Here is a 15,054-nt window from a genome sequence, read left to right as displayed (position 1 = left end):
GGTGCTAGGAGTGCTCTGGCTCCATCACACGGTAAGATGTTAAACTGTTTTAGCATGGTTTGGCAACTTACCTTGGACGTTCTTCTATGTAGCCAGTTAATGATCTAGTCATTGTACTAAAGTAACATTTCATGTTTAACATTTAACTTCATATGTAATTGAGAGTTTGAAATCCTACGGCTATAACTATTTAGAGAAACCGATTTTTTTTTAAATGTCTTATTTATACAACCCAATTGCTAAACATATAGTGATTTTTTTTTATTGCTGCTGTGAAGTTGGTTTACATTGCACACATTCAGGGAACACGCCGAGCCTCATAAACACAGTGTGCTCTAGTGGTTATGGTGTTAGGAGTGCCCTGGCGCAGCGCCATTGCAAGGAGTCAAACCATTTTTTTTTTTTTTTTTAATTCTTTATTTTTGATGTGCAGGAGATGACAGTTATGCTTGCAATGCCACAATAGCAATTACAAGCACTCCAAAAACACAGGTACATGGCATATGTAGATCAATTGCACATTTTTTAAGGATAATAAACAAAAGTAATAAAGATAGGCTTCATAGTCAGGTCTGGCGTTCATGGCTAAACAAGCTTTAACAAAATTGTCTAAAGTGTGATAATGCTTATGCTTGTACTGAGTAGTCAGTTGATAGAAACACTGTACTATACAGTTATGTGAGGTTTGGACTATAACATGAGTGGCTATAAGTACCATTAACGCAGCCTGGACATATAAGGTTAAAAACAAAACTAGGTGTCAGACAGGGTTTTAGGAGAATAGTTAGAGGGTTATCCAGCTTAAGTATCTCTTGTTGCCTTAGGTCAGGGAGTTTTGCAGTGCTAAACGTCATAAGTGAAAAACAAACAAAGATAAACATTAAAGGCATGGTTCGGTCCTTTCAGGATGGCTGCCCTGCTCCACCTGGAGGATAGTCATCCAATACCCTGGTTGGGTTCATAGCGTCCGCTTGTTTATAACGCATGAGATACTGCATCAAAAAATATTGTGTACGTTATTGTTTAAGATCAAGCTAGCCTGAGAAAACTTTTAACACAAAAGCAGGTAAAGCAAAACATAAAAGTTAGACAGCTGCAGCATGCATGCGTATGTGAAACCCAGTCAGGCTGTCCCGTGTGAGACATATATGGAAGTCCCAGCAGTGTCAACTGGTGTTAGTCCCATGGTGGCCGTACAGCTTTGGGCGGCGGGCGTTAATTCAGCCTATTCCCATGGATAGGAAGTGTGAGTCTTGTGCACTGAGGATGAGGGTGGCTGTAGCTTTCTGATGGCTCTGTTGTGCATCCCTCCAGCCCCAGGCCGGTTGACAGGCCAGCCTCTTCGTGCCATGGACCTGGGGGCTCCTGGGGTCCCTGTTCTCCCCTCTAAGGGGTAAGCAGGAGGATTTGGTTTTAGGTGGCTGCTTGTAGCGGATGATCCTCCGCCTGTGTGGACGGTGCCATGAGGTTCTGCCCCTTGCGGCCCTCGGCCTAGGTGATCTCTTGATGGACGGGGGTTTATGTACTTTAGATACATGAACGATCATAGGGGGCCCCCTTACCGTCCGGTTCTCAGCTTCCCAGTCGTCCACCCGGTGTTGGGGCTTGGCTGCTTTTTGGCGTGCCTCCAATCCTGCCCAGAAACGGGTAAAAATTTCGTCCAGTCTCCTTTGAGTGATCTGTGCCGGGCTTAGAGGCTCCGGCTCGGATTGCTGGGAGTTGTTGTCCTGTAGGGTATGTTGGGCCGCCATCTGATGTGTTTCTGTGTTTCTGCGATTAGCTTAAATTTGCTTGGTGCCAGGTACACGCTAGGGTGGACCGGGATAACCCCCACCGGTCCAGAGGGGGGGGGAACAGGGCTGTATTACCGGCTTGGGAGGGCACTAGGTCGCGCAGAGCGGGGGATCGGCCGCCTCACCCGTCCGGCGATGCTTCTAGGCCTCACTCCCGACACCCTCGACGGACGCTCCGTGCACCCGAGGGCGGCAGACCTGGGGGCACTTCGGCTGGCTCCTGAGGTAAGTATGACCAAGCTTCAGGCGTTTTTGTGGGTTCTGGCTGGCTGGAGTGCTTTAATTCGGGCTAGAAAAGAAGATTGAGCTCGGAGCTCACACGAGGCACGTCCAGCCGCCATGAAGCTCAGGCCCCGCCCCCCGAGTCAAACCATTTTTGAATGGATTGGCTTCTTGACTGGGCTCTAGATGGTGAAACACCCCACCACCACTCATTGAGAGCAGGAAGCTCTTTTCACTCAGAAAAACCTCATGTTGCTGTTGTTCTAAAACTGTTTGACGCCTTACAATGGGGAGGTGCCAGGAAACTCCTGGAACCATAACCACTACAATGCAGTAGTGGTTATGTTTCTTGCAGTCTTCTTTTAACATACCGAACATTCGGAGCTTCTAAAACAAAGAGGGGATTTACCAAGGAAGACCTGGCGATGAGAGAGCCGAGATCTAATTTTATACCAACACTGGTGTCTACTACTCTGTACATAGGATGTGTTGCAGTATGCCATGTTTGATTAAGGTAGAACATGTGATGATGATGTAAATTAGGTGCACCTTTCCTAAATTACAGAGTGCACACTGTTCCAGATTACAGGGTGTTTGGGGGATTGTACATTGGCTTCCACTGCACCTGAGTGAAAGCCCGACAGACCTTTTTATGACTTGTGTGCATTTTTCCCTGTATAGGATGATATTAGCCTGTGCTCTGCAACAGTATACTTTCACCAAGAGAACCCACATCCCGCCATATCTGTGACCTGTTCAGGTAATGGAAGTATGATGCAGGCTCATGACGACGATTATAATTTCTACAAGAAAATGAAGCAGCAAACTACCCCTCTTATTGGAAAGAACATTCCCGGTAAGAACTACTGAGACACAGAAATTAAACTAAAGTATAAATAAATCTATAAACCATTATGTTTTAAGGGACACTATAGTCACCTGAACAACTTTAGCTTAATGAAGCAGTTTTGGTGTATAGAACATGCCCCTGCAGCCTCACTGCTCAACCTCCCTGCATGTGACTTGCACAGCCTTCCATAAACACTTCCTGTAAAGAGAGCCCTATTTAGGCTTTCTTTATTGCAAGTTCTGTTTAATTAAGATTTTCTTATCCCCTGCTATGTTAATAGCTTGCTAGACCCTGCAAGAGACTCCAGTATGTGATTAAAGTTCAATTTAGAGATTGAGATACAATTATTTAAGGTAAATTACATCTGTTTGAAAGTGAAACCAGTTTTTTTTTTCATGCAGGCTCTGTCAATCATAGCCAGGGGAGGTGTGGCTAGTGCTGCATAAACAGAAACAAAGTGATTTAACTCCTAAATGACAGTGAATTGAGCAGTGAAATTGCAGGGGAATGATCTATACACTAAAACTGCTTTATTTAGCTAAAGTAATTTAGGTGACTATAGTGTTCCTTTAAGTATTGTAGCTGTGTGTATGTTGTGACTTTCTGTGCGTGACGTATAAAGCTGACTGTGTGTAGCACTGTAAGTGATGTGTGTGCCTGCGTGTGGTAGCTGTGAGTGGTACTTGTAGCTGCGAGTGTAACTGTGAGTGATACGCTTGGGCCGATGTGAGTGTTGTGTGTGGCAATGTGTGAAATATGGCAAATACATAAGGGAAGTAGTGGAACTACATTTAGTACAAGATGGGAAGTGGAACTAACATTTAGTACAAGATGCCCCTCAGCCCAGTATAGCTAGCTGGAGGGGATGCTGTAGTGAGGTTTTAAAGGCAATAGTCAGGGGATAGGGTTTGTAGTGAGTGGATAGAGGTTCTAGTGATGGATAGGGGTGGTAGTGGGGGCTGGGAGCTATAGTGTATGTTAGGGACAGTAGTGGGGTTAGCTATATTTGGGGATAGGGGCTGAAGTGGGGAATACGGGCTGTAGCAGAGATAGGGCATGTAGTTGAGGAATAGTGTCTGGAGTTGGAGTTAGGGGCTGTAGTGGGGGTGAGATACTCTAGTGCGGTAGAAATAGATTAGTGGCTGTGGTTAAGGGCTGTAGTGGGGGGTAGATGTGGAAGTGGGGGAGTTAGATGATGTAGTGTGGAGATAAGGGGTTGTAGCAGGGGGTTAGGGGTGTTAGTGCGAAATAGGAGCTGTAGTGGGGGGACAGAGGCTTAAGTTGGAGTTTGGGGCAGTAGTAAGGGTTTAGGAGCTGTAGTGATGGTTTGGGGCAGTAGTGGGAGCTTTAGGGGATATAGTGGGGCAGATAAGGGGCTGAGGGGAAGATTAAACATTTTTTTTTTTAATTAAACATAATATTAAATAATGTTTATTCCCCCTTCCCTGAGACTTTCATTAGGTCAGCAGCGATGAAAGCCTGATCCCTAGTGGTCCAGCGGGAAATGTAACATGTCTGCTTCTTCTCGCCAGCTCTAAGAACTGTATCAGTGTGTTGCCATGGTAACTCTAATACAGTAAAAGGAGCAGAGGATTTGGCCTGGAAGAACAGGCCAACTTTTCCCTCCTCCCCGGCGTGTGACCACAGCTAGCACTTGGCTTTTGGGGAAGGAGGACACAGCGCCTGTCGGGGAGACCTTTTGATCTCCCTGCTGGCTTGTTCAGCAGTCAGCTCTCCGGCTGCATTAGGGTGTGACTAGGCCCACTCTGTGCATGCTTCTATGCCCCAAGATAAATAGGACACGCTGGAGGAGTAAGTCAAATCTGGTGGATATGCCAGTTTATTAAATCCTTCTGGGATGCAGTTCTTCCCATCACCCTTAACATTACTGGCGCATCTTTTCCAGAATAATCAGCCCTAATATTGTTCCATCACAAACATGTCTCCTAAATGATATAAGAACTCCTTGCTAGGGATACTCCAGTGTCCAAATACAAAAATAAACAAAAATCATTGTTTAGTAGATATGTCCCCAATGAAAACATATATGCATTTAATTATGCATATTTTTACTGCAGGTATAACTAAAAACAGCTTCCAAAAGCTGCTGCTCTCTTGTCTGCAGACTTTCCAAGCCATCCCCTTTTAACCCAGGCCAGATTTTCTGCGACTGTCCACTTCAACCAATAAGTAATATGACTGGTTTTATCATTTACAGCCAGTGGGTGTAAGAAGGTTAATTTATAAAAGTTTACATTTCTCTTGAAATCGCCGCTTTTTTAAAATGGAAAAAGAGGTTACACTCCTTACGCAAGAAACTTTAGGGGTCTGAAGTGTCCCTTTAATGTTCTAATGTAAACTCTGTTATTCCACTGTATTTAAAATAGTCAATTTCTCCCACTGTAGAAAATTGGATGGAGGAGCTACTTTCAAACTCCTAACAAAGATTTGGCTTTTTTGAGGATATATAAGAAAGTTTGGGAGGTCTGGCTAACCTAATCAGAGATACCCAGTGTTTAACTTAGTATTTTTACACAGCTAGCCATCTTGTCCCGACATCATAGATATAGACTTTAAATGTACACTATAGGCACCCAGACCTCTTTGTTTCATTGAAATGGTTTGGGTGAAGTGCCCCAGTCCCCTTAACCCCTTAAGGACACAACTTCTTGAATAAAAGGGAATCATGACATGTCACACATGTCATGTGTCCTTAACCCCTTAAGGACCAAGCTTCTGGAATAAAAAGGAATCATGACGTGTCAGACATGTCATGTGTCCTTAAGGGGTTAACCCTGCAAGTGAAAACATTTCACAGAGAAACTGCAATGTTTACATTGCAGGGTTAAACAACCTCTAATGGCTGTCTTCCAGCCACCAGAAGCGCTTCCTGGCTTTTCACGCTTTGCATTAGGACGTTTAACACCTTCAAAATCGCATGTGCATTAGGTCCGCCATTGGCATGACGTCGTTGGAGGAGGAGAGCGATTAAGGCATGGACCTAAAGTTAGAGACATGGGCATACTTTAGCATTTGGAATGCTATAGTGTTTCTTTGAACAGTCACTTACTTATCAACTATGTTGGGCCTCACAAGTACATTTTCTTCCATCTATATCTTCTGTTTTCTAGAGCGTTTTTCACCCAGTTTTGTTTTCTTCTTGCTCAGTCTGTAGAACGTACTTTGTATCTGTTACTGTGAACAGTTCTTGGATGCAACTCCATACAACTAACCGTCAACATGAGCCTATACTTCTATTCGATGTAAAATTACATTTAAAAAAATGTCTGATTTGAGCTAGGTTAAAAAAAAGAAAATTATTTTAACCTTGGGGTTGGGATTTTAAATTCTGTAACTGTAAATTCTGTAAACTGAATTAGAAGAGAGGAATTCACTAAAATGGTAATTTTGGTGCATTAAAAAGAGAAATGCAAACTTATCACTTCTCCAAAAATTAAGGTTTCCTGAATAAATACCATCGAGTTTAGGAAAATAATCATGTTTGATGCCCCTGTAGTAAAGTAATGGTGGTATTTACAACATTGGGCCCTGAGCCTGAGGGGGCTTGTGAGCTTTCCCCTGAGATCTCTTACTGTTTCTTCACCCTAGACTTGTCCCTGGATTGTCTATCCCAGAGGTGCAAGGTATGCGTCAGATCAGAACGCCACCTGTCCCTAAGTTATGTTGGCTGTGTATGCCTGGTAGATTGATGTAACAAATTCTTTCAGTATGCATCCATTTAATCTGTTGTTTCTTGTCCCTGCAGACAGCTTTGGAAATGTGGAGCCTGAGTTTGTGCCAATTTTGGATCTTGCTGAATTGGGAAGTAGTTATGTAATGTGGGAAAAAAGCACAGAGAAACTTGAATACGTTCTGCAACAAATCAAGAACGTTAAGCAAGTGGTAAGAAGATGAATACAAAGTAGAACATCTAGCATTGACTCTTGTCTTATAATGCCAGGAATGGTGGCAACATTTTGTAAAGAAAGACTGAAATGAAAAAATACTGTAATATTATTTAGGATTTTTTTATCGTATATGATGCACCTCCATTATCTGATGATGACGGTCATATAGGTTGGAATTTTGGTAAGGTGCTTGAGTATATGCACCTCCTAGAAGGGTTGACGGAGAAAGGTGGTGTTGGTAGGACCACAATCCATGTTATTCTGAAAAAGATAGTGGTTAAGCCACATGTCTGATGACACAGTAACAGGAGATCTATCACATAAAAAGGTCCTAATCAAACTATTGTTCCTGTAACATTTTGTAATTGTCTCATTTATTGTTAAATGTTTCCCTTTTATAATATTGTAAAATGCTGTGGCATTAGTTGCCGCTATATAAATGTCAATAATAATAATAAACCAGTGTTGTCAGGCAATTTTCATCACATGACAGAAAATACAGAGTTTATTGCATTAATGGATAGCCAGTAACAAACAGACACATAAACAGACACATGTAGGACAATCTAGACAGGGCAAGGGGGTTACTGATGTATGTTGCCGCCGTGACAATAGGTCTGTATAAATAATTATTCCCCACTTGGTATGTGAAAAGTACAATGTTCCGTGGCATTACTAATCCAGTGAATGTAAGATTTTTTTTTCAACTTTATTATTTTATCCAATTAAAATGATCAAGAACATTATGATAAATTATATGTTAATTGTAGTTTAGTAGCAGCAAGTGCTCGAACGTTAGATGTTTGTACCTCTTTACCTTCATTATTTATTTAAATATATGTCTGCAACTTATAACTTTCTCTATTCTGGTGGGAAGCTAAGTAACATTCATCAAAACCAACTCTAACTAATTTTTTCTCTTTCTTCCCAGATCCGAAAGGATGATTTAATCTCATTCGATTATGATGTCCTTCTGTACGAAACCCCAAATGAGGTAAGGATGTAAAACATTTCTAAAATGTAATAAACACTACAGAAAGCAAATTAAAATTCATGATGGATTTTAAATATCTACCTATATGTAAATAAACATATATATATTTCTATTTAGGAAATGATATCCTGCAGCCTGCATATCATTTGGGTTCCGGGGAAACCACCCAAAGTTGAATACCACTGTTCACACGACTCTGATGAAAATGGATCAGGTAGCACATCAGAAGAAGGATCAACTTTCTTGGGAAATTTCAAATAAAACATTAAATATGGGTTTATAAAAATAAAAAAAAAAATAGATCAAAGTATGTGAACATTATACTTCTGATAATCAGTGTGAAGTTATAACTACTATAGTAAATAAATAAGAGAAGGGTAACTCCACCTACTATTAAACGCACTTACTATGTAATGTCCAGATTTACAAAACTCCAGTTCTGTTTCATTACTATATATATGTATACATATGCACTGCTTGCTAGAAGCCTATATATCTGGGCACAATTCAAATAGAGCAGACCGTGCCAAGCATCATGGTGCCCTTAAAATAAATAAGTAATGGTGGAAATGCAAAAGAAATATCCCCCTTCCAACATTTTTAATTTCTCATTTCTTTTAAAATTTGTGGACCCCAGCATTAATTAATGTTTATTTTAAATGTACTACCCACAGCACTTAAAGTGTATAACGAACCTAGTGCGTCATGTGATTTACATTGTAAAGAGTTTAATTTAGAAGTTTATTTTAATCCTCTTAATGGCAAATACATTTGTAATGTTTCAAGTTGGCCCATCTAACTCTAAAGGGTGTATTTTGTGTACACCCTCGCCTTCAGCGATGTTTCATACAAATTGCAGTCATACAAGAACTTGACACTACAAATTAGTCAGCCCTGTTGTATAGAGTTAAAAAAATATCTGAAATTAAAAGCACAGTGTGTAGAAAGATTACTGTTTAGAGCACTTTATGTAAATGTAACAGCCATATGTCTTTATTAAAAAAAGTCTAATCTATTTTTTCATTAATTTTTACAAAATAAAACCACTTGTAGTTGTAAACACTTGTCAAAAAAAGTGTAAAAATAAAATGTCCACTATTTTAATAAAGATCAGAATTGCATCCTTTTTCATTTATGTATCTACCATTAACTTTTCTCATTTTAAATGTTCAAAATCACAAAAAAACAGTTCAATGATTACAGCTTGTATACACTATATTTTGCTTGTTTTTATCCATTGGATCCCAAACCAGTCCAGTGGATGCCCCCTCCACCCTTCTAGTAACTATATTGGGGATTTTTAATTACCGTATTTATCGGCGTATAACACGCACTTTTTTCCCCTGAAAATAGGGGAAAAATCGTGGGTGCGTGTTATACGCCGATATCCCATAATTACTTACCTGTCCTGAAGCGTGGGCCGGCTTCACAGCGCGCACCGCGGTACAGGAACTTTAATTTAAGGTTCCGGTTTCCGGCGGGACTGAAAGGAAGTGTGCACAATAGTGTGCACACTTCCTTTCAGTCCCGCCGGAAACCGGAACCTTAAATTAAAGTTCCTGTTCCGCGGTGCACGGTGTGAAGCCGGCCCACGCTTCAGGACAGGTAAGTAATTATGGGAGGGGAGGAAAGTACACTATGGGAGGGGAGGGGAGGGGGAGGAAAGTACACTATGGGAGGGGAGGGGAGGGGGAGGAAAGTACACTATGGGAGGGGAGGGGGAGGAAAGTACACTATGGGAGGGGAGGGGGAGGAAAGTACACTATGGGAGGGGAGGGGGAGGAAAGTACACTATGGGAGGGGAGGAGGGGAAGTACACTATGGGAGGGGAGGAGGAGGAAAGTACACTATGGGAGGGGAGGGGGAGGAAAGTACACTATGGGAGGGGAGGGGGGAGAATACTATGGGAGGGGAGAGGGGAGAATACTATGGGAGGGGAGGGGGGGAGAATACTATGGGAGGGGAGGGGGGGAGAATACTATGGGAGGGGAGGGGGGGAGAATACGAGGGGAGGGGGGGGAGAATACTATGGGAGGGGAGGGGGGAGAATACTATATACTATGGGAGGGGAGGGGGGGGAGAATACTATGGGAGGGGAGGGGGGGAGAATACTATGGGAGGGGAGGGGGGAGAATACTATGGGAGGAGGGGGGGAATACTATGGGAGGAGGGGGGAATACTATGGGAGGGGGGAGAATACTATGGAAAGGGGGGACACTATGGGATGAGGGGGGAATACTATGGGATGAGGGGGGGGAATACTATGGGAGGAGGGGGGGAATACTATGGGAGGAGGGGGGAATACTATGGGAGGGGGGAGAATACTATGGAAAGGGGGGAGAATACTATGGAAAGGGGGGACACTATGGGATGAGGGGGGAATACTATGGGATGAGGGGGGGGAATACTATGGGATGAGGGGGGAAATTTCCTGGAATTTCTTTCTAAAAATGAGGTGCGTGTTATACGCCTGTGCGTGTTATACGCCGATAAATACGGTACATAGTTTTTATTTAATTCTTCAGTAAATCTGTGAATATGATTAAAAAATATAACACTCTGAAATATATTGAATATACCCATGCTGCACACTTGTCATGCAATATTGTGACATTTTATTTAAATTTAGGACTGTATTTGTTACAGAACTAACATTTGTATTAAAATATGCATGTGACGGTATTCACCATCGCTGGGACCATAAACTCTGCACTACTCTCTCTCAGCTATTTTAGGAACGGTTGGCCTCCATTTTCTCCAGAGTTGCTACACCTTCGCTTGGTATTATGTGTGACTGGGTTTGCTGTTGGGAGTTATGGAACGGTCTGTTTTTGTATGTCTGACACCTCTTGTGATTTCCTAGATGTTTCTTATGTCTAAGTCACCCTGTGCCCATTATAGATTTGGTTATGTGTCACATGTCTTATGTGCTCTCTACCAACCACATGAATTTGGCTGTGGAGCCTGCGCAATGCCGACTGTTGCTTGTTAAAGATCTTATATGCCTGTACAGCGCCATCTGTTGGTTACCTTTTACCTTCAGAACACCTTGGATTGATCATTAGATGAATAATGGCCGACAGTAGTGTCTATTGTGACCCAAGATAAGAAAATGTCACTTGCACTTTCTCCTTAATCCCTATGTATATTTAGACAAATGGAGGTCATTTAGTTGCTCCAATGGCCATTGGAGGGAATGCCCACCTGCCAACGTCAAGGCAGACCCCCCTAAGCGGGTCCTAACACTGACCCTTCAGCCTGCTTCCTTGAGCTTCTGGCAAAGATATCTCTAATGAGACAGAAAGGGGTATTTTTTATATACACCCCTATACTTATTAACCCTTAATAGGGAACACATGGGATGGGTAGCAGCATTGTAACCAGGCTGTGTGATACAAAGTAAATACAAATACAAAAAGAGAAGTCCTGCGCTTAAGCAGCAAGGACTACAACACACATCAGCCCCAATATATAGTAAAAACCAAAGAAAAGAAAAACGTTACCTGCGCTTTCTCCTTAATCCCTATGTATATTTAGACAAATGGAGGTCATTTAGTTGCTCCAATGGCCATTGGAGGGAATGCCCGCCTGCCAACGTCAAGGCAGACCCCCCTAAGCGGGTCCTAACACTGACCCTTCAGCCTGCTTCCTTGAGCTTCTGGCAAAGATATCTCTAATGAGACAGAAAGGGGTATTTTTTTATATACACCCCTATACTTATTAACCCTTAACAAGGGGGGTCTGCCTTGACGTTGGCAGGCGGGCATTCCCTCCAATGGCCATTGGAGCAACTAAATAACCTCCATTTGTCTAAATATACATAGGGATTAAGGAGAAAGCGCAAGTAACATTTTCTTATCTTTGGTTTTTACTATATATTGGGGCTGATGTGTATTGTAGTCGTTGCTGCTGGCCCAGTAGTAATGGGACTAAGCGCAGGACTTCTCTTTTTGTATTTGTATTGTGACCCTGAATGAGCATTCCAAGCTGCTAATGGCAAATCTATGCATGACAGGTGTCCGTTGTCCGCATGCAAGTGATGGACAATTAATGGTGACAGACCCTCCCTTTGTCTGGTCTCCATGATATCCCTACACTTGTAGTGACATAGAGTGAAGTTACCAGAGGTGACCATACTGCGGGGAGAACTTGGCTTTACCATGGGATTGTAGGCAAGTTTTGCCAGCAAGGGTTACTTTAACCAAAACCAGTGTTATTAATTCACTGGTTTTTTTTTGGTTGGAATAGCTCTTTAAGTGAACAAGGTAGAAATCTACTTTGTATTCTCTTCCCTAGAGTCTAGAGTTTCCCATAGTGTATGCCCCTTTGGATGGATGCTGTAGAAGAAGTTTGACTTTTTTCTGGTAACCATAAAACTCTTCTTAAATTTCTTAATTTGTGCGTGCACTTTAGCAATACAAAAAATCCAGGACACGCGATTTAGGATTACAGTTTCTAATTTCTGCTTCCCTGGTCTGTGCAACCACCATCAGTGAACTCACTAAATCCACAGGAAACAAAAAACAGAACAAATGTATTCAAAGTAACCGTAAATACAAAAAACAAACAAACAAAAAAACAGAATACAGCAACCGCAAAATCAGTTAATGCCTTTTATGCCCCCACGATAAGCATGCTCCTGCTATGGCTGTTTTTTGTTTTTGGAACGTTTTATTCTCTTCCCTAGATTTATATGATTGTACTACTTTATTGTTCCCTTTGTGCATTTTGAACATGCCCAACTTAATCACTTGTGTGACCTGGGACAAGAAACACAGTATTTGTGTGGACCCTCCTTCCGTAAAAACAAGACAGATGTCATACGTTCAGTTATAAAATATATACAAACTACCATCCATTCATGAACGGGTTTAACCCCTTAAGGACACATGACATGTGTGACATGTCATGATTCCCTTTTATTCCTAATATTTTATTAATTGTTGCTTCTGATATATTTACATGAATTATACTTAATACAAAAAGTGTGGATGTATTCACAAAACCTTTGTTCATTATTTGTGCCACAGACATCCATTCACTGTGCTTTCTACTCCGATGGAGGCAAATTCTCATCTTTCAAGTCATGCATTGATAACATCATCTCACACCACACAAAATATGGTAAAAAACAAACAAACCCCATTAACAATTTCTCAAAAAAAATATACTCTGTATATGCTTCTACAGTGCTCACTGAAGTCACCAATTTTAAATAATTTAACCCTTAAAGGCACAGCGCACCTTAAAATATCTGATATTATTAGAGTGTATTGTTTTCGACTAGCGCACTTTAAGGTGCTGCTTTATTTACATAATTTTATTAATGTATTTATATCTCAAAGTTGTATCACAAAAATGTGAACAAGGAGAACACTGCATATATAAGAAATGATACCGGAGAAACTGACGGAAGCCAAGCACAGAGAGATGGACACAGGTTTCTTCAGGAAGGAAGAGATTCTTTATTGGATCACCGATCGGGACTCAGAGGGACTAGCGTCACCAAAATACAGCAAAGTCTGAGCCCCGGACAATAGTGCAGGCTCCTTATATAGGCACATAACTCCTCCCATATTAAGCTCCACCCGCACATTCCCTTGACCAATCAATACAAATAAGAATTAACTTCCTGTTTGACCGCATGGCTTGTCCAGCACAATGGAGGAGGGGAATACTATATCCTGTATTCTTGCACATGCTCCGTACACTATTGATCGTATCTTGCCACGTCCAACCAACTGATCGATACGTCAGCATATGCACGTACACATGCCACGTGGTAATCTCGGCCTACTAAATTTATTTTTACCGAGATTCCACCACATTCCCCCCTTTGATGCCTCTTGATATTTTACAATTACTTGAGGCATCACTTAACCTTGGTTTTGCTTACACCGCAAGTTACCTTGAACCAGACCAGACTTATCTTATGATGTGAATCTTTTAACACTCGTCTTCCTGCATTTGTTCTCCTTGATCTAGAGCCTTATACTTATATATCGCCATTATCTGTGCAGCAGCCTTCCTCTCTGCTATACTTCCTATCAGGCTTTGCACAGACCTAACTACTAGGGGTATAAGACACGGTAGGAGTAGACACAACAGTAAAATCAGTAGGACTCCACCTACCACTGCCTTAAGCCCTCCAAACCACTCATACCAGCTACCAAACCAACTACTTGGATTGTACCCTTTCCATACCTGAGTAGGCACATGCGCTAGTTTAACCATATGGCTAGTAAGCTCAGCTATTGCTTGCCCTTCGTCGTCTATTTGAAGACAGCAATTGCTTAGGTTAAACTTCCCACATACACCTCCCTCTACTGCCAAAAGGTAATCCAAGGCTAATCTATTCTGGTATACTGCTGTCCTCATCCTGGTGTTATGCTTCGCTAGAAGATTGAGCGCCTGTGATGTTTCATTAGTGATAATCTCAACCACCGCCTGTAATCTTATAATACGGTTGAGCATATAAATAGGGGTTCTATAACCAAAGGTACCATCCTCAGCCCACGTGGCTGGCCCATAATAGTCTATGATACGCTGGGGAGGCCATTCATTATCTTCCCAGGTGCCTATCTCTATGGGTCCCCTTTTCTTCCTATGATTCACATCATACACTTTAACACCTAAAGTCTCACCTGTTTCAATCGGTAACAAGAAGAAGGATGGTTTGAGCATACCCAACACACATGCCCCTTCCCAGTCCTGTGGCAGCTCCGAATAGGCTTTCTTACCACAGATCCAGTACAAATTTGCTGGGGCTCTCCAAGTAGATGTGATGGATAGATCAAACCACACATCCTTTAAATTGGCATATCTAGCAAACGGGTTAGATGGTTCTGAGACATTTGAAGCCGACCACCAAGTTGTATTCTTTGTATCATCATCATAAGCTTTTTGCCCTAGACAAGTTAATTCTCCTACAGAAGTGTTATACATTATTCCTTTCCTTGCTATGCAAACATAACCTATGATGGAGGTCTTTAATCTCCACTCAGATTTACCTCTAACACTCATATGATAATCGGCTTGTGTAGATATTAATTGGTCAACTGCCTCAGAACCGGACATTACCTCCTTTGCTTCCCAAGGCCATTGGTCTCCCATGTTAGTACCTCCACACACATAGCAGTTGGTAACATTAAGACTACCAGCAATACTTTCAGCTAGATCGATGAACAGGTTTTTAGCATTATGGGGGATCTTATTATCTATACTCATCTCTTCGTAAAAGGAATGGTATACTTGATGAGTCTGGGAGGATACCGTATCAGTCTCTAT

General features: G+C 41.9%; 1 protein-coding gene across 1 annotated transcript in view; it reads left to right on the top strand.

Moving 5' to 3' along the window:
- Positions 1-8,906, top strand: part of LOC134586782 (retinoic acid receptor responder protein 1-like) — a 44,090-nt gene extending 35,184 nt beyond the window's left edge. Inside the window, exons 3-6 of the mRNA XM_063442596.1 lie at positions 2,697-2,871; positions 6,632-6,768; positions 7,705-7,767; positions 7,885-8,906. Of these exons, the coding sequence (XP_063298666.1) occupies positions 2,697-2,871; positions 6,632-6,768; positions 7,705-7,767; positions 7,885-8,028 (519 nt within the window). The 3' untranslated portion in view covers positions 8,029-8,906. The remainder of the gene's footprint in view (positions 1-2,696; positions 2,872-6,631; positions 6,769-7,704; positions 7,768-7,884) is intronic.
- The last annotated feature ends 6,148 nt before the right edge of the window (positions 8,907-15,054 follow it).

The sequence above is a fragment of the Pelobates fuscus genome, chromosome 2, assembly GCF_036172605.1.
Source record: "Pelobates fuscus isolate aPelFus1 chromosome 2, aPelFus1.pri, whole genome shotgun sequence".
Taxonomy (NCBI): domain Eukaryota; kingdom Metazoa; phylum Chordata; class Amphibia; order Anura; family Pelobatidae; genus Pelobates; species Pelobates fuscus.
Note: the sequence above shows the minus strand (reverse complement) of the source record. Positions and strands in the feature narration are given on the sequence as shown.